Genomic DNA, 27,804 nt, shown 5'->3' with positions numbered 1-27,804 from the left:
GGCATTTTAAGGGATGACATGCAAAAATATATTGCAGAAAATAATATGATAACTGACAAACAGCATGGATTCATGAAAGATAAGTCGTGTCTAACCAACCTGTTGGGGTTCTATGAGGGGGTAAGTTCAAACCTGGATATTGGTAATGCAGCTGATGTGATTTATTTGGACTTTGCAAAGGCATTTGATACTGTACCACATAATAGCCTTATACTAAAGCTCCAGAAGCAAGGACTAGGGGACACAATATGCAACTGGGTAAGGAATTGGCTAAAAGATAGGAAACAAAGAGTAGTCATAAAGGGTACATTCTCTAAATGGGCTATAGTCAGCAGTGGGGTGCCGCAGGGATCTGTACTTGGACCGATTCTTTTTACTCTCTTTATTAATGACCTTGTGGATGGGATTGATAGTAAAGTGTCAGTCTTTGCCGATGACACCAAACTATGTAGGATATTAAAAACTGACCTGGATAGTACAATATTACAAAAAGATCTGGATAAGATGTCAGAATGGGCAGATACTTGGCAAATGAGATTTAATGTTGAGAAATGTAAAGTAATGCACCTAGGACGGAGTAATCCTATAGCTGCGTATACATTAAATGGAAGTAAACTCGGGACTACAGAACAGGAGAAGGACCTGGGTATTCTCATTACAAATAAGCTGAGCAGCAGCACTCAATGTCAAGCAGCAGCTGCTAAAGCAAACAAGATTTTAGGGTGTATAAAAAGAGAGATTAGATCCCGTGATCCCAACGTATTGTTACCCCTCTATAAATCACTTGTAAGGCCACATCTGGAATATGGGATTCAGTTTTGGGCTCCACATTTTAAAAAGGACATTCAGAAGTTAGAGTCAGTTCAAAGGCGGGCAACTAGACTATTACAAGGAATGGAAGGCCTCACATATGATGACAGGTTGAAAAAGTTAGATATGTTTAGCTTAGAAAAAAGACGTCTCAGAGGAGATCTCATTTATATGTATAAATACATGTGTGGTCAATATAAAGGACTGGCACATGACTTATTTCTTCCAAAGACAGTACTAAGGACCAGGGGGCACTCACTGCGAGTGGAAGAAAAGCGATTCCGACAGCTAAATAGGAAAGGGTTCTTTACAGTTAGAGCGGTCAGACTGTGGAATACACTACCACAAGAGGTAGTAATGGCAGATACTATAACAGCTTTTAAAAAAGGGCTGGATGATTTCCTCAGTACACACAACATTGTTGGTTATAAATGACTTAGTGACTAAATGTAGAACTGGTGGAGGAAGGTTGAACTAGATGGACCTAGGTCTTTTTTCAACCTAAGTAACTATGTAACTATGTAACTATGTAATAAAGCTGGCCTAGGCTATAAGAAGATTGCCATCACCCTGAAATTGAGCTGCAACACAGTGGCGAAGACCATACAGCGGTTTAACAACACAGGTTCCACTCAGAACAGGCCTCGCCATGATGAAACATAGCAGTTGAGTGCACGTGTGCTCAGCGTCATATCCAGAGCTTGTCTTTTCAAAATAGATATGTGAGCGCTGCCAGCATTGTTTCAGAGGTTAAGGGAGGGGAGGGGGGGGGGTTAACCATACACATCATATCATCATATTGGTCGGCATGGCTAACATCCCAGAAGGATGCCTCTTCTAAAGATGATGCACAAAAAAAGCCACAGCTAACTGAAGATAAGCAGACTAAGGATATGGGGCTACATTCACACTTGCGTTGTTTTCCAGCAGTCACAATCCGCTTTGTGAGTGATGGAACGGATGCGTTGTATATAGTGTTAAATTAGATGGGATGGATGCTTGTGAAACAATGGATTCAGGTTTTTTTTTTGGGGGGGGGTTCAATGTTCAGCTCGGATTCGTGGAGAGAATTCGGAGAGAGAAAGGATTTTCCTGACCAGAAGTTCATTTACGCTGGATCTGGGCATGCCCAGGAGAAAAAGACGGATCTGTCACCGGATTGCGTCATTTGACGGATACCGACGGATTCTGCCGCCCATAGGCTTCCATTGTAAAACACGTTGCCATCCGTTTTATCAGGGCTGGAAAAAACGTTAAAACGTACATTCAGCGTTGCTCCCGCCTGATGGTTAGTCAGTAAATGACTGATCTGTCACACGGCGGATGCAACGCAGAGCCATCAGTCACAATCAGTCGCTAACAGAAGTCTATAGGGAAAAAATGGATTCCTGCAAAATATTTTGCAGGATACCGTAATTCCTCAAGGCGACGGATTGTGACTGATGCAAAACAACGCAAGTGTGAATGTAGCCTTAGGCTATGTGTCCACGGTAGAATGTACCTGCGGATTTTTCTGCATGGAAATCCGCGACTTTCGCGGCAAATCCGCACCTTATTTTTGCCGCGGATTTGCCGTGGATTTACCGCGAATTTGCCGCGGATTTTTTTTTTTTTTCCCCATTCTATACCCAAAATCCGCACCAAAATCCGCAACAATAATTGACATGCTGCAGATTTTTCCGGATCAAAATCCGCGGCAAATCCGCCGCGGAAAAATCCGCGGCATGGACACAGCATTTCCAAAATGCCATTGAAATGGCTTGGAAGTGCCGCTGCTGCAGATTTACGGAAAATCCGCGGCAAAATCCGCGCAAAATCCGCAGCGTGGACACATAGCCTAAGGCTGCTTTCACACCTCCGGTTTCTGCAATGCGGCACAATCCGGCACTTTGCAGGAAAATCGCAACCGTTTTTTTTTGCTGCCGGTTGCATTTTTTCTGCATAGACTTTAATTAGTGCCGCATTTTGCCGCATGGCCTTGCGTTCGGTCCGGTTTTTGCCGCATGCGGCAGATTTAGCCGATGCGGCGGCCGGATGGAACGTTGCCTGGCACGTTTTTTCGTGCGGCAAAAAAAAACCGCATCGCGCCGCATTCAGCCGATGCGGCACATTTTTCAATGCATGCCTATGGCGGCCGGATGCGGCGCGATGCGTTTTTTGCCACTGCGCATGCTCAGTAGCATGCCGCAAGCGGCAAAAAATGGACGGGCCGCATGGGAAAAACTTATGCAAAGGTTGCGGTGTTTTCACCGCATCCGTTGCATAGCTTGCACAGCCGGATTGAGCCGCACAGCTCAAGCCGGATGTGTGAAAGCAGCCTTATGTACTTTGGTCTCATGAGACCAAGATAAACTAATTTGGTTCTGATGGTGTCAAGCATGTGTGGTGGCAAAAAGGTGAGGAGTACATACACAAGTGTGGCCTGCCTACAGTCCAGTATGGTGGTGTGGTGTGAGTGTCATGGTTTGGGGCTACATGACTGCTGCCCGCTGTGGGAAGCTATGGTTCATTGAAGGAGCCATGAATGCCAACATGTACTGTGACATACTGAAGCAGAGCATGAACTTGACCCTATGTATTCCAACATTATAACGATTCCAAACCCACCTCCAAGATGACCACTGCCTTACTATAGAAACTGAGAGTAAGGGGCACTTTGCACACTGCGACATCGCAGGTGCGATGTCGGTGGGGTCAAATTGAAAATGACGCACTTCCGGCATCGCATGCGACATCGCAGTGTGTAAAGGCTGGATGATACGATTAACGAGCGCAAAAGCGTCGTAATCGTATCATCGGTACAGCGTCGGCGTAATCCATGATTACGCTGACGCAATGGTCCGATGTTGTTCCTCGCTCCTGCGGCAGCACACATCGCTGTGTGTGAAGTCGCAGGAGCGAGGAACGTCTCCTACCGGCCTCACTGCGGCTTCCGTAGGATATGCGGAAGGAAGGAGGTGGGCAGGATGTTTACATCCTGCTCATCTCCGCCCCTCCGCTCTGATTGGCCGCCTGCCGTGTGACGTCGCAGTGACGCCGCACGACCCGCCCCCTTAACAAGGAGGCGGGTCGCCGGCCACAGGGACGTCGCACGGCAGGTGAGTGTGTGTGTGAAGCTGGCGTAGCGATAACTTTCGCTACGTCAGCTATCACCACATATCGCTGCTGCGACGGGGGCGGGCACTATCGCACTCGACATCGCAGCATCGGCCTGCGATGTCGTAGTGTGCAAAGCCCGCCTAAAGGTGCTGGACTGACCAATCATGTCTCCGGACCTAAATTTGGCATTTTTTTATTAAATTGTTCATGTAAAATAACGGATCCAATATGGATCATGCAATAATGATTTTTGTTCCTCTTCAGATTTGAACTCTGTGTCACAGAAAAATAATAGGTGATATATGACTTACTGACACGGTGACCAGTTCACATGTAGATCCATGACATTCCAAACTGCAGGACCCCCAAGCCTCCGCTTTCTACCACTGATTCTCTGGTGACTTCCCGGTGGACTTCATCATATGAAACCTAAGTGTGAACGTAGCCCAAGTCTTTGCATAAATAGGACTTATCTGCTTTATACCTGAGTATATATTCTGCCTCCATTTAAACATATCAATTAAAGGAAACCTTACAATTCATACACATTCATTTTTACAGACAATAGCAGCAAACCAAATCTTGTGGAGCCTTTTTTATTGACCAGTGGAATAATGTCAGTGACTCATTAAACCCAGCAGTAAGTGGCAATGGTATAAAAGACTGGAATAGGATGACATTGGAATAAAGTAGAAGGAAAGTCATTTCTTTTATATAGTTCATAGGATGGATAATAAACGTCTTCAGTGCCTATGTCTCTAGTAATTAGTCACACGGTGACACAGTAATAAGTATGCGGACTATACTGTAATCAGACAATGCGCTCTGACATTTTTATCCATTATCTACACCCAGGTACTATTACATTACTTTCTGGTAAAACCGTCTATTCTCTGATACTGTGGAAACAACACATTAGACCAGGGTTCTAAAACTCAGCTGGGAATATGGGTAGCATATAGAAAAAAAAATTGAGAGGGGCCGCATTCTTTGCAGGACAGAGTGACATTTTTAAGGATTCATGTTTTTTTTTTTTCTATACACCTTTTGGATCCCTTTTTTGCTTGTTTATTATAACAAACCTGCACTTTTTTGCTTAGTTAAGTCTATATATAAAAAAGCATTTTTAATGGAAAAATAAATCCTGCTTTATTTTGAATTTTATCACCTTTTTGTAATCTTGTTTTAAAATTAGCAGCATCATATAGTAATCTTATCCAACATCTTGTAGTAATGTTCCCATCTGTGCGCCCTGTAGTAATGTCCCCCATCCTTGTGGTATTCTACTCAGTAGTATTGTGCCCATCCTTGCGGTATTGTGCCCATCCTTGCGGTATTGTGCCCATCCTTGCGGTATTATGCCCAGTAGTATTATGCCCATCCTTTGTAGTATTGTGCTCATCCTTGTAGTATTGTGCTCAGTAGTATTGTGCCCTGTAGTATTATGCTCATCCTTGTAGTATTGTGCCCTGTAGTATTATGCCCATCACTGTGGTATTGTGCCTAGTAGTATTGTGCCCAGTAGTATTATGCCCATCCTTGTGGTATTGTGCCTAGTAGTATTGTGCCCATCCTTGTATTGTGCCCAGTAGTATTATGCCAATCCTTGTGGTATTGTGTCCTGTAGTATTGTGCTCATCCTTGTAGCATTGTGCCCAGTAGTATTGTGTCCATCCTTGTGCCCTGCAGTATTGTGTCCTGCAGTACTGTGCTCATCCTTGTAGTATTGTGCCCAGTAGTATTGTGCCCATACTTGTAGTATTGTGCCCAGTAGTGTTATACCCATCTTTGTGGTATTGTGCCTAGTAGTATTGTGCCCATCCTTGTAGCATTATGCCTAGTAGTATTGTGCCCAGTAGTATTGTGCTCATCCTTGTGGTATTGTGCCTAGTGGTATTGTGCCCATCCTTGTAGTATTGTGCCCTGTAGTATTGTGCCCAGAAGTATTCTGCCCTGTAGTATTGTGTCCTGCAGTACTGTGCTTATCCTTGTAGTATTGTGCCCTTCAGTATTGTGCCCTGTAGTATTGTGGCTATCCTTTAGTAATACGAAAAAAAAAAAATTGTCTTCACCTTTCCTCCATTCCTTGCGTTCCCACGATTAGTGTTTGCATCGTTTTGGATGTAGCATGTTTCAGCTGCGTCCAAAACGCTGTGATGTACAGTACAGAGTGAATGGGTTTTCTAAAAATCCCATGTCCACTGTGCTTGTGCAGGCTGCAGTAAAAACTGACCTGCGGTGCGACTTGCAGAGGCCGCAGCATATGAATTTATTTATGTTGTGGACTCGGAGTCGCATGCCCTCCCTAGGGAGAACACAGCGAGGAGACTGCAGCACCCTGAACCCTGATCTTGAGCACGGGCAGCTGTGCTCTCCTATGGAGGAGACTTGCGGCCCCGCAGGTCAGAGCTCACTGCATCCAGGACGCGGCGGGTCCTGATCGTGAGAACGTACCTGCAAGGCCGGCTCCGGGTTTTTGTGGGCCCCAGCCAAGAGTCTCAGTGGGCCCCATCTTCACGTAGAGACGTACATGCACAGATACATACACATACAGGCACACATACACATACATATTTGCAGAAAAATTCACAAACAGACATATAAATAGACATAAATCTATACAGTCATCTACACGGACATACATAGATATATACTGTACATCATACATGCATACAGACACATTACAGATATTTTTAATATGGGGAAGCCAGCAGCCTCACTCACCTCCCCTCTTGTCTTCCATCAGCTCATCCTGGGTATGTGACTACGTAATGGCCGTCATCGTAAAAGACCTGGTCGTGCACAGTGCACAATGACACTGCTGTATATAAATCACAGGGGAGGCTGGAGCAAAGGCATTACTGGAGGGTGAAGACATTATGGGGGGAATAAATGTTAATGGAGGGACATAGAGGTTACTGGGGCATAAAGTACTGGGGGCTCACAGAGGTCTGCAGGGGGCATACAGTACTGAGGGCTCACAGGTCTGCAGGGGGGCATACAGTACTGGGGGCTCACACAGGTCTGCAGGGGGGCATACAATACCGGGAGCTCACACAGGTCTGCAGGGGGCATACAGTACTGGGGTCTCACTCAGGTCTGAAGGGGGGCATACATTACAGGGGGCTCACACAGGTATGCACAGGGTGGCATACAGTACAGGGGGCTCACTCAGGTCGGTCTGCAGGGGGGCATACAGTACTGGGGTCTCACTCAGGTCTGCAGGGGGGCATACATTACAGGGGGCTCACTCAGGTCTGTTGGACGCTGACAGCAGCGCTGTGGCTTGTCTCTTCTGTCTTTAGCTGTGGGACGGGGGAGCAGAATAACTTCCTCCTGCATGCTGCTGTGTGCTGCCACTGTGTGGGTTTAAAGAGCCGGCAGCCAGCAAAATGCGGCTGACAGCTGAGCACCGCGCGGTCCCTGGAAATCGGTCCAAGTGCGCAGAATAGACGGAAAGTGGACATCACTTCCTTGCATCTGATTGCAGCAGCCATGGTATAACGCAGACAGCTGCTCGGCCCGGCACCGCAAATTATGCCACTGTAGTGAAGTCCTGCAGGCGCCGGTACCGAGCATAGAGCTGAGATCGTCACGGGGTTTGCGGGCCGCAACAAGCAGCCTCGGGGACCGCATGCGGCCGGGGGGCGCGTGTTTGAGACCTCTGCATTAGACCCATTATCAGAGGGTTTACATCTAGTAGTGCTCTTCATCCTCCGATTCAGTAAGGAGAGCAGTATTAGTGTAAACTAAAGATAAATACACTATGACATATTATAGGTTTTAGGCCAGGGTCACACTAGCGTATATCATCACATTTGATATGCTAATGACACTCGGCTCAAATTCTGCTGCAAGTGTGACCGAGGGTCATTCTACTGCGATCTGATTCTCTTGCATGTGAAAATCGGAGCACAGGTGAGGAGAGGAGTCATTTCTCCATCTTCTCCATTGCCTTTTCTGTGTATATCAGACTGCACTTGGATGACATCTGAGTGCAGTCTGATGTTTCACATGCACCCATAAATTTGTATGGGTGCAAGTGATCTGAGACACTGCGAATCTGAAGCCTGTGGCTGTTAGCTTTTTGTTTGCTGTTATACAGTTTGGAAGTTCAAGTCCATCGGGGACTCAAAAATAGATATTTTAGAGTGGTAATAAATGGTTGCACAATTAATGGGAAGAGTGTATCAAGTGGGATATCACAACTCTGTCTTGGCCCCAGAGTTGTTAAACATTTTTATAAATGATCTAGATAAGGGAACTGTAGGTAAATTATCAAATTTGCAGACTATACAAAGCTAGGAGAAATAGCCAACACAGACAGAGAAAAGATTCAGAGGGATCTAGATAAGCTGGAACAATGGGCTGCGACTAATAGAATGGTATTTGACAGGGAGAAAAGCAAAAAATGTACATCCGGGCAAGAAAAATGAAAATAACATCACCAGAATGGGAGGAATAGAACTAAGCAACAGCACGTGTGAAAAAGACTTGGGTAATTCTAATAGATCACAGACTTCAAATGAGTCAACAGTGTGATGCAGCAGCAAAATAGCAAACACAGTTGTGAGATGTATTAAGAGAAGCATAGTGTCTTTGGTCAGACTTCATCTGGGATACTGTATCCCGTTCTGGGCACCACATTTTAAAAAAGGCTTTGAAAAACTGCAGCAAGTTCAGAGAAGAGCTACCAGGATGATGAGCGGACTGCAAACTATGTGCTATAAGGAATGGTTAAAGGATCTTGGAATGTTTAGCTTGCAAAAAAGAAGGTTAAGAGGAGACTTAATAGCTGTCTACAAATATCTGAAGGGATGTCACAGTACAGAGGGATTATCATTATTCTGATTTGCACATGGAAATATTTGAACTAATGGAATGAAACTGAAAGGGAGAAGTTACAGATTAGATATTAGAAAAAACATTTTGACAGTGAGGGTGATTAGTGAGTGGAACAGGCTACCTTGGCGGTGGTGAGATCTCCTTCAATAGACGTCTTCAGAGGCTGGACACACATCTGTCTGAGATGGTTTAGTGAATCCTGCGCTTGCAGGGGGACACGATGACCCTGCAGGACCCTTCTAACTGTAACATTCTGCGATTCTATAATTCAATCACAACATGCTGCGATTTTCTTGCTGGTGCCAAATAGGCATGAAAAAAAAATTGCAAATCCGCTCTGCCATATTGACTAACATTTGTCTGACTGCAATCCACATATTTCTGGTCTGATTTAAACTCTAATGTGAGCATACCCTAATGCAGATTCAAGTGAGCAGGAGACTATAGTCATTTTGGAGCAATACAAATGTCATCAGCAAAACAACCTGGAGTAACAGGATATTCTATATTGTTACAGGAATGCTCCGTTAGGCCCCCTTCACACATGCACTATCGCCCTTATCATCCATACTACTGGAAAAAACTGACGTCTCTGTGTGGTTCATATGGACACACAGTCTGTGTTAAAACATGGACATGTATAGATCACCATAGGTTATAATGTGTACGTGTGGTAGCCGTAAAAAAAATGTATGCCGCACGTACCAGAAAACACAGACATATGAAGGAGGCCTTTTACCGTGTTTTACCAAAAATAAGCCCTCCCCCAAAATTAATCCCTAGCAGGGATTTTCAGCATTTTCGGAGCAAGGTTTAAATATAAGCCCTCCCCCGAAAATAAGCCCTACTCCCAGATCAATAATGAAGTGTCCGTGCAGCTAAAAAAGTTACAGATACTGCAGGACACTTCATTATAGAAAGCAGACACACTGCAATCACACACACCAGATGCCGAGCAGAGGACCTGCTGTGATCTCACAGCCACACACATCCGATCTCACACACACACACAATCAGATCTCACACACACAATCAGATCGCACACACACACACACACACACACACAATCAGATCGCACACACAAACATTCGATCTCACACACACATCCGATCTCTCACACACACACACACATAATCAGATTGCACACACAAACATCGGATCACGCACACATCCAATCTCACACACACATAATCAGATCGCACACACACACACATCCGATCTCACACACAATCAGGTCGCACACACATCCGATCACACACACAAACATCCGATCTCACACACACACACATCCGATCTCACACACACACATCCGATCACACACACAAACATCCGATATCACACACATCGCATCACACACATACTCACCACAACCAGCGACACCGATTTCTTCTGGCTGGCAGAATCCTGAGAGGCTGTGCAGTGAACCTGTCGCAATGCTAGATTACAGGACCTGCGGACACGTGACTTCCTCCCATCATTCCCTGCAACCGGAAGTATTCTGTAATGCTGGATGTAATGTGTGTGTGTGTGTCAGTGTCAGCCAGAAGCAGGAGAGGACGGCCGTGCAGCACCCACCAGAGATCACAGGGAGGACCTGGGAGCCACGCAGAAGTCCGGGTCTGGTAAGTAAGAATCTCCTGGGAAGTGGGGTTTCTGCTTTTTTGGGGGGTTTTGCGGGGTAAACTTAACCCCAACTATGTTTCTCCAAAAATAAGACCTCCTCCAAAAATAAGCACTAGTATTTTTTTTTTGGGGGGGGGGGGGCAAAAAACTATAAGACAGTGTCTTATTTTTGGAAAAACACGGTAGGCATCTGAAGTCTCAATCTGATAGTTTGTCATTTTCCATATGTAATCTGAGGTTTATGGTGGGGTTTTGTGTCTTTCAATATCTTTGACTTCCCATTATGTCTTAGACTTTGTATGAACTTCCATCATGGCCCTGAATCTGATTAGCTATAGTTATACTGTACATTTCATTAAACAGACTCTGCAGAAAACGATACACTATTCACACTTCTCAGTATTATATTCCAGCAATTGTCCATGTGTCAAAACAATTCAGACAAGAAAAAGAGACAGTTGTACTCTGAAATGCTAACGCATGAAAACCATGAATGTAAGTATCTAGATATGCGTTACTGCTAAAGGAAATCTAAGAATAAAATGAGATATTTAGCATAGAAAAATGGCCATTTTCATATCTGCCCAGTAGCCACGTCACGACATATCTCGTATACTGGGTACCTACTCCAAACTGAAGCCTCTCTGGGGTTTTTTTTCTAAACAATTCAGAGGGATGATAATCTGATCGATCACCAGGTATCCAGCTGCGGAGATCCCCAGTGATCAAATATTGTAGACTCAGCAGCAAACACGATGAAGCTTACTGCTGCTCTAGCCAGAACCATCCCGGCCTCCACCTAACAATTCAACATATACTAATAGGGCATTTAAATATGTGTGTGGGGGGGTAACTAGACAATCACAATGTGGTTCAGCATTGATAATAGACAATTGGCTGTTGTGACTTTCTTATAGTACATACGTTATACATTATTTAGTACAGATACACTGTCCGAAGCTGGAGGGCACTGATCCACTGAGTAAGGCCTGGTCACGTCAGTTTACCCTGGATAGCACTCATACCTGTGACAGTCCATAGGGCTGTTCCCAATTTAGATAATTTCCTGGACTGAATGGTCAGGGCATAATCACGGAGACCTGTCTGATATTGATCCAAGTGTCGTCAGTCTATGGTCCGTGAAAAATCTGACAGCAATCGGATGCTATCTGTGCGTCCTCTGCTTTTCACTGATTGATAGAAGGTGGAGAAACTTTTTTTCTTTTCTCATCAGTGAAAATAAACCTGATGAAACTCTGACCAAACTATGATGAAAATCTGATGAAACTCTGAGAATCGGTCTGTTTTTTTTATAAGTCCAAAAAAACTGATGTCTGAGTGAGGCCTTATGCGTGCGTCACATGAGGCGAGCTATCGTGCGATGCATCGTTGGGGTCACGGTTTTCGTGACGCACATCTGGTATCGTTTGCGACGTTGTTTCGTTTGACACCTCCGAGCGACGCTGAATCGTTTATTTTTCATGGCGCCGGTTGTTCATCGTACCCAGGGCAGCACACATCGCTCCGTGTGACACCCCGGGAACGATGAACACAGCTTACCTGCGTCCCGCGGCACCCGCCGGCTATGTGGAAGAAAGGAGGTGGGCGGGATGTTTATGTCCCGCTCATCTCCGCCCCTCCGCTTCTATTGGCCGGCGGCTGTGTGACGTCGCTGTGACGCCGAATATCCCTCCCCCTTCAGGAAGAGGATGTTCGCCGCCCACAGCGAGGTCGCTCAGCAGGTAAGTACGTGTGACGGCGGTTTAACGACTTTGTGCGACATGGGCAGCGATTTGCCCGTGACGCACAAACGATGGGGGCGGGTACGATCACTCGTGCGATCGCACGATAGATCGTACCGTGTGACGCCTGCATTAGTCCTACGTCCTCATGACCAGAGAAAATGTTTGCCCTCAAGACTTTGCTGTGAAGTTTGACAGAAGGTCAGATTGTTGTGTTCACGTCTGTATATAACACGTACAGTACCAGCGTTACGTTTCTGAACATGTAATGAAGGGGAAATTTGATTACAAGGCTTCACAAATTGACAATTCAAAATATTTTACGTCTAAATGCTGTAGCCTCGAAAATAATGATAAGGTATGTACATTTTATGACCATGAATTACCTAAATCCATAATAAAGAAGAAAATGTACGTACTTTTCTAGCAAGGATTCTTGCTTAAAGGGAAACTTTAAGCTAATGCCATCCATGTAAAGGCACTGTAATGCAGATTACATCCATACCATTACTTTAGGAGTCTGGACTAATGTTTTAAAGAAATGTATTGCCGACTTGTTATGCAAATGAACCACAAGTGCAGTGATTGGGCGCTGCAGTATCAGCTCTGCTGCCTCTTCTCTTCTCACCCTGTCTCCTGCCAGTGGTTGAACGGTCAATCTTCTTTTAGTGACACTTCCTGCCCACCCGCGATTTAATGCAATTATCGTCATTTTGCAGGGAGATGCAAGCCTACCAAGGTCCCGAAGAAGAAGATGTTCAGTGTCTGCAGCAATCTATATAGTTTGCAGATCACGGCAAAAACTGACCATCATCTTCACTCTTTCTGCTTGTTTCTGCAACCTAGTGAACAGGGTGATCAGTTTCTGGCGCGGTCTGCAAATTATGGGGGCAACTTTCTTTTGGGATTTTTTACATAGCAATTTTTTTCCTTTGGCTAAAATGATCAGAACTGACAGTAGTTCTTCTGCAAAATAATGTTCTATTTAATAATTAATTTAACAACATGCTACTGCGGTTTCTGGTTATATAGTGGCATAGTCAGTGCCTTTCCATCTAGATCAGGATGTGAAACTCAAATTAAAAATTTGGATAAAGTCGCGGGCCAAACTAGTCCTCCATGCAGAATAATGGTCCCCACTTGGTTCTCCATGAAGAATAAAGTGTCCCACATAGCCCTTCATATAGACTAATGGTCCCCGCATAGTCTTACACACAGAATAATGGGCCCCATAGTCCTCCATACAGAATTATGGCTCCCACATAGTCCTCCATACAGAATTATGGGCCCCACATAGTCCTCCATACTGGATAATGGGTCCCATAGTTCTCCTTACCGAATAACGGGCCCCACATAGTACACTAAACAAAATAATGTGCCACACATAGTCCTACAAATAGAATAATGGACCCCATAGTCCTCTATACAGAATAACGGGCTCCAAATAATCCTCTAAGTATACAAAGAGAATAGAAGTCATTCATTTTTGCCAAAATTGCTCCATACCTCATAGCCAAAAAGCTTTAAGAAATAGTCATAAGCACAAGTGTGCAAAAAAGAGATTCTTTAATGAACAGGCAATGATAAAACACAGGGTATGGGTATATAAACAGTATACAAAAGGTTACAAAGACATGGAGGGTGATTGATTCCCCAAATGTGACTGCATACAAATTCACACCAGATTAATCATATATAGCTCACTGGCATGGTTAGTGCTAGAAAGGGTTACTACACACATTAGTGTAACCAGAAAAAGTCAGCAGCTGAAAAGATCAATATACCAGCTACACTTAGAACATAACCATATTGCACAAAACCAGAGACCAGTCCAGAGCTTACCAAGGTAGCAGGGGAAGCAGGCACACAAGGGGGCAGTCCCAACACGTGTTTCGTGTGGTGACTTCTTCAGGGGACCGTGGAGAAGTCACGTTTTGCAATATGGTTATGTTCTAAGTGTAGCTGGTATATTGATCTTTTCAGCTGCTGACTTTTTCTGGTTACACTAATGTGTGTAGTAACCCTTTCTAGCACTAACCATGCCAGTGAGCTATATATGATTAATCTGGTGTGAATTTGTATGCAGTCACATTTGGGGAATCAATCACCCTCCATGTCTTTGTAACCTTTTGTATACTGTTTATATACCCATACCCTGTGTTTTATCATTGCCTGTTCATTAAAGAATCTCTTTTTTGCACACTTGTGCTTATGACTATTTCTTAAAGCTTTTTGGCTATGAGGTATGGAGCAATTTTGGCAAAAATGAATGACTTCTATTCTCTTTGTATACATATATGTCCCCAGAAGTCTTTGCCTCTTATTAATGTTAAAGTCCAATTTTACTGTTCTACGTTTTTCAAATAATCCTCTAAACAGCAAAATGTGCCACACGTAATCTTCAATATAGAGTAATGGGCCCCATAGTCCACCATACAGAATAATGGGCCCCGCATAGTCCTCCATACAGAATTATGCGCTCTACACACATAGTCCTCTATGCAGGATAATGGGCCCCATAGTCCTCCATACAGAATTATGGGTCCCACATAGTCCTCCATACAGAATTATGGGCCCCACATAGTCCTCCATACTGGATAATGGGTCCCATAGTCCTCCTTATCAAATAACGGGCCCCACATAGTCCTCTAAACAGAATAATGTGCCGCACATAGTCCTACAAATAGAATAATGGACCCCATAGTCCTCTATACAGAATAATGGGCTCCAAATAATCCTCTAAACAGCATAATGTGCCCCATGTAATCTTCAATACAGAGTAATGGGTCCCATAGTCCTCCATACAGAATAATGGGCCCCACATAGTCCTCCATACAGAATTATGCGCCCTACACACATAGTCCTCTATGCAGGATAATGGGCCCCATAGTCATCTATACAGAATTATGGGTGCCACATAGTCCTCCATATAAATTAATGGGCCCCAAATAGTCCTTCAAACAGATTTATGGGGTACACCTAGTACTCCATACAGAATAATGGTCCCACATAGTCCTACACAATGAATAATGGGCCGCACATTGGCCCGCCATACAGAATAATGGGCCTCACATAGTCCTCCATACAGTATAATGGCCCCACATAGCCCTCCTTGGAGAATAGCATTGCAGGCCCACAGAATCGGCTTGCTGGCCAGATCTGGCCTATGGGCCAGGATTTGACATACCGTATGTGATCTAGATTTACCCAAATGCTCTTCAGCCAGCAGTAACTACCTGATACAATTAATTCACTATGCCAATTAAAGGATGGAAACAGAACAACACATGTACACTGATGACTAACGTTTCATGCTACTAGTGAGTAATATGACATTATGTGACAGACATTCTCACAAGATCTTTCTTGATATAATTAAATAAGAATCTTTGGTGTCTGATTCTTTTTTTTTTTACATATCAGCAAACTTAACACCACAATCCTCCAGCATCATTGCAAAATGTATTGGAGAGCTACCTTCTACAAGCAAATTCTTGGCCTGTGGTTTCTTGCTCCCTTGCAACATGATCTACAAGTCATTGTGACCTACAAATGAAGTGAGCTCATTTGAAATATTTTGTGTTTTTCTAAATCTTCTCATAATGATTCATGAAAAAAATTAGGCAAAAACTTCAGATCTTACATCACAAATGGATACCTTGTGGAGGCAGTCAGAGTATAGGCAAAATCATAGAGAATGGGCTCAACATGACTAGAAAAACATGGTTGTCTTCTTCCACCATAAACTCTATCTGGCCACAGGTTGTAGTATATAGTATGGTATCTCCACTCACTTTATTTCTATGAATCAGAGCTACAACGACAGACACAGACTGTTGATAAGTGTGGCGCTCTTTCTTGAAAAAAAGCACTATTTTTCAAAATCACTCTCCAAGAAAAAGTGACCTTTTTGCCTGAGGCAAGCACATTTTATTAGTTCAGCAAATGACAGCTGACTCCTGACTAGTTGGGGAGAGCAACATTTCATCTTGATAATCCTTTTTGTAAGAAGGAGTTCCTGATGTTAAAATCATCACAGAATTCTGTTGCTGCAAACCCCAATGATCAACTGCAACTCGACTCGTCAGTCTCTCAGGTCCTTAGCTTTACCCGTCTTTCCTGCTACCGACACATCAACTTCAAGAGCCAGTTTTCAGTTTTTCAGCGAGAAAAATCTATCTGAAAAGTCTTAGGGGTACTTTGCACACTACGACATCGCAGGTGCGATGTCGGTGGGGTCATGTTGAAAATGACGCACTTCTGGCGTCGCTTCCGACATCGTAGTGTGTAAAGCCTAGATGATACGATTAACAAGCGCAAAAGCGTCGTAATCGTATCATCGGTGTAGCGTCGGCAAAAACCATAATTACCTTGCTGCGACGGTCCGATGTTGTTCCTCGTTCCTGCGGCAGCACACATCGCTGTGTGTGAAGTCGCAGGAGCAAGGAACATCTACCTCCTTCACCGCGGCTCCAGTCAGCTATGCGGAAGGAAGGAGGTGGGCGGGATGTTTACGTCCCGCTCATCTCCGCCCCTCCGCTTCTATTGGCCGCCTGCCGTGTGACGTCACTATGACGCCGCACGGCCCGCCCCATTAATAAGGAGGCGGGTCGCCGGCCAGAGCGACGTCGCAGGACAAGGTGAGTGCATGTGAAGCTAGCGTAGCGATAATTTTCGCTACGCCAGCTATCACCACATATCGCAGCTGCGACAGGGGCGGGGACTATCGCACTCAGCATCGCAGCATCGGCTTGCGATGTCGTAGTGTGCAAAGTACCCCTTAGAATAATCGAAATCACAAAATCGATAGACGTGGTAATGATATCCACAATCATCCAGCATTACTAAAGCATTATTACAGAAAGTTGAAGGAGATCTACCTTCTACAAACATTTCTTGTTCTGTAGTTTCTTGTTCCCTTGCAACATGATCAACAAGTCTATGTCACTTAAATATGAAGTGAGTTCATGTGAAGTATTCTGAACTTTTTTAAAAAAGAAAATTACATTTTTAAAAAAGTCTTGATTTCATTTACATCTAATATGAGCACCATTCGGAAATTAATTCCCTTTCACGCCTTTGGTATGGTGGGAATAAGGTTATTAATGGTTGTTTGAGGAATATTGTGGCACCCTGCATGCACTTGGACATGCAAACCATCAAGATCTGCTGGTGGCAGCTCCCTTTGCAACTGCCGACCAATGACAAGCTAGCTGTGCTCAATTGGAGATAAGTCCAGACACATTGCAGGCCATGGTAGTATGATTAGGCCACACTCACTGCTCATAGTAATTAGTGCAAACTTCAAAACAGCTACTGGGACACTTTAGAGAAATGTTCATATGGTCCCATGACCAAATCCATGTAATGCCAAGTTAGGGTACCTGGAATGAAGGCTAGAAGGTCCAGCTACCATACATTATGCCACCACACACTAAACTTCTGGGGTTAGGACTAGTGTGACATTCCCTCAGAAGGCTATTCACGATGTTTTCCAGGCGGTCCCCACACCAATCTCTGGCTATCATGGAATAAGGAACAGAAAGAGATCCAGGGTTGAACTTGGAATCCCAAGTAAGTAAAACTTTACATTTAATTGTACATTAAAAGCTCAAAGAATAGAACTGGAAATGCAATAAGATCGGTTACCGGTTGTGAACTTGCACGCTTCAGCGAGGAATCTTACTCATCAGTAATGCTCTCCACCAAAACGCTCTTCTCCTGAGTGACCTCACAGCTCTTCAGACTCTCTGGTTCTCCCTATGCCCTACGCGTGACCTGGAAGTCTCTTATACAAGGTAAGACTATGGAGCCTCAAACCTGTCACCAAGTTAAGTGTCCAACTTTTGTTCTTATTTTATTCCTGTTGTTCTGAACATGCTCTTTTTTTGTTTGTGTTTTTAAATCTGCTATTCGGTTCCAGAGTTATTTTAATGTAGTGCAAATTTTTATGGTCTTTCCAAGGGGGGTGTGGCTCATATAGAGCTGTCTATAGACACGCCCCAGAGAATCCTGTGAGCCCCGCCCTCAAGGTACAGACCATAAAAGAGGTAAATAAAATGGCCCATATCTATGGAACTCCATGGTGGATTTAAAGAAAAATGGAATCCTCGTGGAAACAGAAAGGAATAAAATTACAGCAAAACTGGCCACTTTATATCTGGTGACTTCACTTTAAAGTAAGTTGATAATAAATATGAGCTTCTATAAAGGTTTCCCTTAGTGTTTAAGTGGATAGACATTTTTATAACTTTGGTATGAGTAATGCTATTGAAGAATGCCAATAGGGCTGGCTAATAACAGATAATAGTAGACTACACTAAAATGCTCATCAAATGGTAAGGCAGTAAGTTTTAAAGGTTTATTCCCATTTCCAATATCTTATCCGAATATGTAGTAGTTATAACAATAATAATATTAGCAAATACTTCCACTTTGAAATGTAGTATAGTTCTCCTGATTCACTGTCGCTTACCTCAATTTCAGGGCATTGCAAGACCTTAGGCATTCATGGTTATGACCATGCATATAGTGACAGTTAGTTTGTTGCTAGTGGTTGATCGAATATCACAAATATTCGGCGATATTTGGCTTCGCGAATATCCGCTATGCGAATATTTGATGCGCAATGTAAGTCTATGGGAAGCCCGAATAGTTGCCATAGACTGAGGGGTACTTTGCACGTTGCGACATCACTACAGCGATATCGACGGGGTCAAAAGTGACGCACATCTGGCGACGGTAACGACGTCGCATTGTGTAAAGCCTAGGAGAGAAAATGAACGAGCGTGAAACAATCAAAAATCGGTGATCTGTGTCACGTCGGTCATTTTCATAATGTCGGTGCGTCCGCAGGTACGATGTTGTTCCTCGTTCCTGCGGCAGCACACATCGCTGTGTATGAAGCCGCAGGAGCGAGGAACTTCTCCTTACCTGCCTCCACCGGCTATGCGGAAGGAAGGAGGTGGGCGGGATGTTTACGTCCCGCTCATCTCCGCCCCTCCGCTTCTATTTGCCGCCTGCCGTGTGACGTCGCTGTGACGCCACACGACCCGCCCCCTTAGGAAGGAGGAGGGTTGCCGGCCAGAGCGACGTCGCAGGGCAGCTAAGTGCGTGTGAAGCTGCTGTAGCGATAATGTTCGCTACGGCGGCTATCACAAGATATCGCATGTGCAACGGGGTCGTGTACTATCGCGCTCGGCATTGCTATCATCGGCTAGCGATGTCGCAGCGTGCAAAGTACCCCTTACATTGCGCATCGAATATTCGCAAATAGTCGAATAGCAGCGACCTATTCGGCAAATATGGGCGTTGCCGAATATTTGCGGTATTCGATCATCCCTAGTTACAACCATGTATACCTAAAGTCCTGCAATGCCCTGCACATGAGGTAAGTGACATAGCTAATCAGGAGAACTATGATAAATTTCTAATTGGAGGTATTTGCTAATATTATTATCATTACACCTACTACATATTGGAATAGGATCTTGGAGATGGGAATATCCCTTTAAGGTTAGTGTCCCTTTAAGGTTTTTTTGTTTGTTTTTTTACAAATAAAAACTCTGCCACATAGACTTGAATTGGCCTATTCTGCAGCACGGTATACAGGATACTCTGTTTGACAAGTCTAGTCTGGGTCTAAGGAAGAAGACTGTGGTTCTAGGAACGGCCATTGAGCCAGTTTTATTTGGCCTGCTTGTCAACACTAGTCTAAAGGCCAACACCAACACAGATCCTGGGAAAGAAGACGCTCCTGTATTTAGTTCCACATATCCCCACTGTTGCGCTAATGCACAGACAAGGAGTATATTATAATGATGACCATTGTGTACATACAATAACCCTTTACAAACCCCATACTGAAAGCCCCGCACTGATGTTATCTCCATTCCTCAATTGTATGTAATGCCCAGAGCAAAAGTGCCCATGAATATTTACCAGCCAGCTACATTGGGATAAACCCTGCCTGCCACAGGCCTGCCGTGAAAGTGTCACATATTGCAAAATCCCACTTTTATACCCCGGTGTCCACACTTAATAAGTAAATAATTGCATATTATTTTCATAATGAAATAACATCAGGAATAATTGCCCCTTGTACTCTGCCCAGCTGCGCTGTCATGGATGGGATCAGGCTTGTGCCAAATCAGAAAACCCATCAATAGGACGTAGTAAGAAGTCACATCACACAGTACAGCACCAAATGATAGTTGTGTTACGTAACATATAGAAGGCACAGTATAGGATCACAGTATACAACACAAAACAGCAAAAATCAGCACAGATTAATCCCCCATGGTACAAATGGCACAGCTGTATCCGTATACATAATCCACTGTCACACTATGGAAAGACATACCCTACCATTATGATCAGAGTTCTCGGTCTGCTTATTTCATCCACATCATCCTGTAGCACAATCTCATGTGACAGATCTTCTTGTCGTCTGGTGCAGATGTGAGGACAGCTCCTCTGGACCACAGAGCGAAAGGCTTGGAGCAGAACAATGCTGGCAGCACAGCCCATATCTGCATCCTGAAGCCCACAAAATAACTTCTATGTAGAGGCTATGTTTGGACAACAGTGGCTCCTTGTCCCTGGAAGCAGCCTACACTGCAGCCGCAGCCAGCAGCCTCTCCAATCAGTTCTGCTGCCCGGATCATCTGATCACAACTAAAGAGCTTGGATGCAGCTAAAGGAAAGACTTCATCCACTGTAACTGAACACTTGCACAGACATCAGGGCATGAGGCAGCTCCAAAGAATTCTGGAATCCAAAGAAGACCAAGCTTTCCTGTATTTCCAAAGAAAAGACGTGCATTTCCATGCTTCTATTAAAAGCATATGTTCAAATAATGCAATTGCGGATTGGAAAAGTAAAAAATCAGGAATGATTCTTGTCTCATGTAAAGCACCGGGAAATGTTACATTATACACTGCGAAAACATTCTGCATAAAACAGGAATGGTCCTCCGAGCAATTCCATCACAGATTGTGGGTTTGGGGATTCACAAAAGCCCCACCAAGACACCGTAGGGGGTATGTATATATATATATATTTATATATATATATATATATATATATATATATACATATCGATAGATATACATTGAAAATAAAATTATAAACACAACACCCGTTTTTCATGAGCAGAACTCAAAGATCTAACACTTTTTCTCTCAAATATTGTTCACACATTTGTCTAACGGCTCACTCACACTTGCGCTATTTTGACGCAAACGGAATCCGTCACTAATGTAGTACAGTTCATTTATTTACAGTGGAAGCGCGACATCGCGTGGACACAAGCGGGTACTGCATGACACACACACGCGCCATAGTAACGCGCTTCAAATGTAAATAAATGAACTGTACTACATTAGTGACGGATTCCGTTTGCGTCGAAATAGCGCAAGTGTGAAACTAGCCTAAGGCCCGTTTCACACGTCAGTGAAAAACACTGACGTTTTTCACTGGCGTGTAAAACACTCACATGTCCCTGCGTGTGCCGTGATTCACGGCACACGTGGGTTGTCTAAGTGCAATCCGGGCTCCGTTCTCCGTGGCCCGTGATTGCACTTAGAAATCAACTCACCTGCGCCCGCTCCTGCTCTCCATGGTGCTGAATCCTCCCACAACGCAGCATCCGGCCGGCGGTGACCCCCGCAGCAGCTGCTTCCGGGTCGGCTGTGTCGCGCATAATGAATATGCGTGACAATAATGAGCCGGCTTAGAAGGAGCAGGGAGGACAGGCTGCAGAGAGCGCGCCTGAAGCCGGGTGAGTTAAAATGTTTATTATTTTAAATGTACGTTTTTTTCTGGCACGTGTTTCACGGACCACACCACTGCGTGGTCCGTGGAACATCAGTGATGCCAGAAAAAAATGGACATGTCTCCGTGCAGCAATCACGCACACGCGGGTACGCTGCACGGAGACACGTGCAGTGACAAATCACTGATGTGTGAGCAGACCCATTGATTATAATGGGTCTGCGTATGTCAGTGATTCTGGTACGTTTAAAAAAAAAGCACAAACGTACCAGAATCACTGACATGTGAAAGGGGCCTAAATCTGTGTCAGTGACTCCTTTGCCGAGATAATCCATCCACCTCACAGGTGTGGCATATCAGGATGCTGATCAGACAGCATGATTATTGCACAGGTGTGCCTTAAGCTGGCCATAATAAAAGGCCACTTTAAGGCCGGTTTCACACATCCGGCTTTTTGCCATTTTGCCGGATGCGGCGCTCTCAGTTAATACAGTACAATGACAGCGCAACAAGCGCTGGTCACATGCTGTCATGTGACCGGCGCATGTGACCCGGAAGTTACAGCGCTGTCATTGTACTGTATTAACTGTACGGGAGAGCGCCGCATCCGGCAAAACGGCAAAAAGCCGGATGTGTGAAACCGGCCTAAAAGGTGCAGTTTTAAAGTATTGGAAGGGTTGAGGGGGGGGGTAATCGGAAAATCGGTCAGTATCTGGTGTAAAGCGAGATTTACACGCTACAATATCGCTAGCAATTGCTAGCGATATCGTACGCAAAAGCACCCGCCCCCGTCGTAGATGCGATTTCGCGTGATCGCTGCTGCAGCGAACATTATCGCTACGGCAGCGTCACACGCACTTACCTGGTCGGCGGCGTCGCTGTGACTGCTGAACAATCCCTCCCTCAAGGGGGAGGGACTTTCGGCATCACAGCGACATCACCACAACGTCACTAAGTGGCCGGCCAATCAAAGCGGAGGGGCGGAGATGAGCGGGACAAATTGCGGCCGGCGGCAGGTAAGGAGACGCTCCTCGCTCCTGCGGTGTCACACACAGCGATGTGTGCTGCCGCAGGAGCGACGAACCACATCGATAATCAACCATTACCGATTTTTGGTTTTGGGACGACCTCTCCATGGTGAACGAACGCCGGATGTGCGTCACTAACAACGTGACCCCGATGATAAAACATTACCGATATCGTAGCGTGTAAAGCTCCCTTAACATCCATTTGCCAGTCTACCATCTGCCATGGACAGTGACTAGTGTTGAGCAAGTAGTTAACTATTCATACTCGCTATGTTGTAACGAGTACTGTACATATTTGTTGCGAGCAGCGGGCACAATGTAAGTCAATGGGAAATACTCGCTAAGTAGTGAGTAACCCAAAAGCTGTACTTTTCGTGTGAGTAGTGAATAGTATGGCTTTCGGGTTAGGGCTGCTTCTCACTTGCGAGTTTCTCGCAGTAGAGCAATGCGAGAAAATCTCGCATTGGAATCGGACACATGTTAGTGAATGATTCAGCTCTCATCTGCGATTTTTTTCTCAGTCCAAATCGGACTGAGAAAAAAATCGCAGCATGCTGCTTTTTTGCGAGTTTCTACTGCGAGTCTCTCCAATGCAAGTCTATGGGAGCGTGTAAATAATTGGATGTCACGGGACGGCACTCACACCATCCTAGTGACATCCGATTTTCTAAATACATTTCTCGCATGTTTCCTAAAACACTGGAAACGAGCGATGTCTCCCAATGTCTGTCAATCACTATTCTCTGTCAGTCGGTCTCTCCCTCTCAGTCTCTATTCTCTCTCTGTCGGTCCGTCACTATCTCTGTCCCTCTTTCACAGTCTGTCGGTCATTTTCTCCTCCACTCTCATACTCACCGTTCCCCGATCCCCGGCGTGGCGCTGCACGGCTTTCTCACTGCTGCGGCGGCTTTTACTATTGTGAAAAAGCCGGCCGCTCATTAAACAATCTCGTATTCCCTGCTTTCCCCGCCCACAGGCGCCTATGATTGGTTGCAGTGAGACACGCCCCCACGCTGAGTGACAGGTGTCTCACTGCACCCAATCACAGCAGCCGGTGGGCGGGTCTATACTGTGCAGTGAAATAAATAATTAAATAATTAAAATAACCGGCGTGCGGTCCCCCCCCAATTTTAATACCAGCCAGATACAGCCATACGGCTGAAGGCTGGTATTCTCAGGATGGGGAGCTCCACGTTATGGGGAGCCCCCCAGCCTAACAATATCAGTCAGCAGCCGCCCAGAATTGCCGCATACATTAGATGCGACAGTTCTGGGACTGTACCCGGCTCTTCCCGATTTGCCCTGGTGCTTTGGCAAATCAGGGTAATAAGGAGTTAATGGCAGCCCATAGCTGCCAATAAATCCTAGATTAATCATGTCAGGCGTCTCCCCGAGATACCTTCCATGATTAATCTGTAACTTACAGTAAATAAACACACACACCTGAAAAAATCATTTATTAGAAATAAAAAACACAAACAAATTCCCTCATTACCAATTTAATAAGCCCCATAAAGCCCTCCATGTCCGGCGTAATCCACGGACCTCCAGCGTCGCTTCCAGCTTTGCTGCATGGAGGTGACCGGAGCTGCAGCAGACACCGCCGCTCCTGTCACCTCCATGCAGCAACTGAGGTGAGTAGCGCGATCTGCTGAGGTGTCACGGAGGTTAATCGCGGCCACCGCTGGATCCAGTGGCGGCCACCGGGTAACCTCAGTGGCAGCTCAGCTGATCGCGCTACTCACCTCAGTTGCTGCGTGGAGGTGACAGGAGCGGCGGTGTCTGCTGCAGCTCCTGTCACCTTCATGCTGGAAGCGACGCTGGAGGTCCGTGGATTACGCCGGACATGGAGGGCTTTTTGGGGCTTATTAAATTGGTAATGAGGGAATCTGTTTGTGTTTTTTATTTCTAATAAATGATTTTTTCATGTGTGTGTGTGTTTATTTACTGTAACTTACATATTAATCATGGAGGGTGTCTCATAGACGCCTGACATGATTAATCTAGGATTTAGTGGCAGCTATGGGCTGCCATTAACTCCTTATTACCCCGATTTTCCAACGCACCAGGGCAAATCGGGAAGAGCCGGGTACAGTCCCAGAACTGTCGCATCTAATGTATGCGGCAATTCTGGGCGGCTGCTGACTGATATTGTTAGGCTGGGGGGCTCCCCATAACGTGGAGCTCCCCATCCTGAGAATACCAGCCTTCAGCCGTATGGCTTTATCTGGCTGGTATTAAAATTGGGGGGGACCGCACGCCAATTTTTTTAATTATTTATTTATTTCACTGCACAGTATAGACACGCCCACCGGCTGCTGTGATTGGTTGCAGTGAGACACCTGTCACTCAGCGTGGAGGCGTGTCTCACTGCAACCAATCATAGGTGCCTGTGGGCGGGGAAAGCAGGGAATACGAGATTGTTTAATGAGCAGCCGGCTTTTTCAAAATAGTAAAAGCCGCCGCAGCAGTGTGAATGCCGTAAAGCGCCGCGTCGGGGATCGGTGAGTATATGAGAGAGGGCTGCTAACTTCAGTCACTCAGGAGATTAGCGGTCACCGGTGAGTCCTACACAGTTCACCCGAGTTCATTCTGATTGTGCGGCTCTGTCTGTGTCTGCTGTCATCTGCCATTCAGCTCTGCTACATGGCTGTCTGTGTCTGCTGTCAGCGGCCATGTAGCAGCGCTGAATGGCAGATGACATAGTAAAAAATACGCATTACACACGCATTACACACGCTAGTAAAATCATTAATTTATTCAGAAAAAGCATTGCACTTGCGTTGCACTCGGACCTAACGTGAACTAAAATCAGCCGAGTTTTTTTCAGCCCAGTCGGACCGATTTTACTCGCATAGATGTGTTTCCACCCTTACTCTCTACTTAGTGAGTATTTACCATTGACTTACATTGCGCCCGCTACTCGTAACGAATAGCATAGTGAGTACAAATAGTTAACTACTCGCTCAACACTAACAGTGACAACCGGGATTCATCCGTGACTAGAACACCTCTCTAACCTGCTAGACACGATTGAATGTGAGCATTCATGACCATGAGCAGCAGACGAGTTTCCCTAAGGCCTCTTTCACAAGTCTGTGAAAATCACGCACGTTTTTCACAAACGTGTCAAAGGTGCGTATTGCCCTCCGTGTGCCGTGTTTATGGCACACGTGTGTTCTCCGCGTGCTATCCGAGATAACACACGGAGAACAGGAACTTTCTGCTTACCTGTCCCTGGCGTTGCTGTCCGTGGTTCTGATCTACGGTCTCCAGTCCTGCCAACTCTCCGCTGCTGCTGCTTCCGGCCCGCAGTGGAGTGAATATGCGATGAGCATAATGAGCGGGAGTCGGAAGCAAGTGACAGCAGTGGCACAGATAGTGGTGGAGAAGGTGAGTATAGAAATTCCTTTTAATTCACAGACATGTGTGTTTTCTCCACTGCGTGTCACACGGATCAGATCCGTGTGGGCCGTGTGCGGTCCCTGTGTGACACCTGTGATGCCGGACACACGGTCCATGGCAAAACACGCATGTGAGTGCAGACTCATTGATTTTAATGGGTCTACGTGTGCCCGTGTCTCCGCCACGTGAGGAAAAGGACCAAACACGTACCAGAGACACGGACGTGTGAAGGAGGCCTAAGACAGTTTCTGACAGTTTGCGCAGCAATTCTTTGGTAATACAAACCGATTGTTGAAGCAGCTCTGGTGGACATTCCTGTACTCAGTATGTCAATTAGATGCGCCCTCGAAATTTCAACATTTGTGGCAATGTGCTGTGTAATAAAACTGCACATTTTAGTGTGACCTTTTAATGTGATCAGCCCAAGGCACAGCTGTGCAATAATCATGCTGTCTGATCAGCATCTTGACATGCCACACCTTTGAGGTGGATGGATTATCTCGGCAAAGTAGAAGTGCTCACTAACAGATTTAGGCTATGTGCACACAGTGCGGAATTGTTTCTCCAGCAAAAAAACGCACCTTCTGGCAGAAAAACGCACCTACCTGCGAAAACAACGCACCAAAACCACGTGTTCTTAACGCGGTTTGGTGCGTTTTTAGTTTGGATTTACCGCGTTTTTGCTTGCGGTTTTGTTCATGTGGATTTTTAACATTGAACACAAGGAAAAACGCAGAAAAGAGACTGCACCAATTCTGCAGCAAAAACCGCGGCAAATCCGAGGCAATAAACGCAGTGTGCGCACAGGGCCCTAGACAAATTTGTGAACAGTATTTGAGAGAAAAGTATCTCAATTATATGTATACACACACACACACATATATATATATATATATATATATATATATATATATATATATATATATATATATACACACACATATATACCGCCCCGCGCCCTCCGCTGCGGCCGCCGAGCCTCTCGGATCTGTGCTAGTGTACTGCGGGTGGTGGCTCGAGCCTCTCACGTCCCCGGGGGTAACGTCGCTCTGAAAGGGGAGGTGCACTCAGGGGTTTGGTGGAATAGGTAAAGTTCGTGACGCCACCCACGGGTTGTGGTTATTGTATGGTGAACACCACCGCAGCTGTTGACTATGCCTCCCGGGGACGGTGTTATGCAGCTCGGTGTTAACCCCTCTTTGGGCAGGGGGTGGTGGTCCCGGTGGCCCGCGGGAAGGTGCTGAGGCGAGGGAGCGTGGGCGTACTGGACACGGGTGCGGTGCAGTGCGGTGCGCGGCCCGAAGGCACTGGTGTACTCACTCTGACACAAGATACGGGAGTCTCTGGTAAACCAAATGGCAGAATGGATAGGGCCCGCAGCCGGCTGCAGTGTTCTCCCTGGACGGGTTGGTGATGGCTGTCGTTTCCCTGCACCTATGTTGTGTGTATCTTGACTCCTGTGCCTGGACACTGGTAGT

General features: G+C 45.4%; 1 protein-coding gene across 5 annotated transcripts in view; it reads right to left on the bottom strand.

Annotated features, from left to right (window-relative positions):
* The window catches only part of DOCK10 (dedicator of cytokinesis 10), a 439,835-nt gene that overhangs the window by 340,912 nt on the left and 71,119 nt on the right, over positions 1 to 27,804 (bottom strand). For 4 of the 5 annotated variants that reach the window (XM_075340775.1, XM_075340774.1, XM_075340779.1 and 1 more), the window contains exon 1: positions 20,487 to 20,779. The exons of the other annotated variant lie outside the window; for it this stretch is intronic. In XM_075340775.1, the coding sequence (XP_075196890.1) occupies positions 20,487 to 20,648 (162 nt within the window). In that variant the 5' untranslated portion in view covers positions 20,649 to 20,779. Of the gene's footprint in view, positions 1 to 20,486; positions 20,780 to 27,804 lie in introns of those variants that run through there. 5 annotated transcript variants of the gene reach the window in all.

Source organism: Anomaloglossus baeobatrachus, chromosome 3 (genome assembly GCF_048569485.1).
Source record: "Anomaloglossus baeobatrachus isolate aAnoBae1 chromosome 3, aAnoBae1.hap1, whole genome shotgun sequence".
NCBI classification, from domain to species: Eukaryota; Metazoa; Chordata; class Amphibia; order Anura; family Aromobatidae; genus Anomaloglossus; species Anomaloglossus baeobatrachus.
The sequence above is the reverse complement of the archived record's forward strand: the minus strand, read 5'-3'. Positions and strand labels throughout refer to the sequence as shown.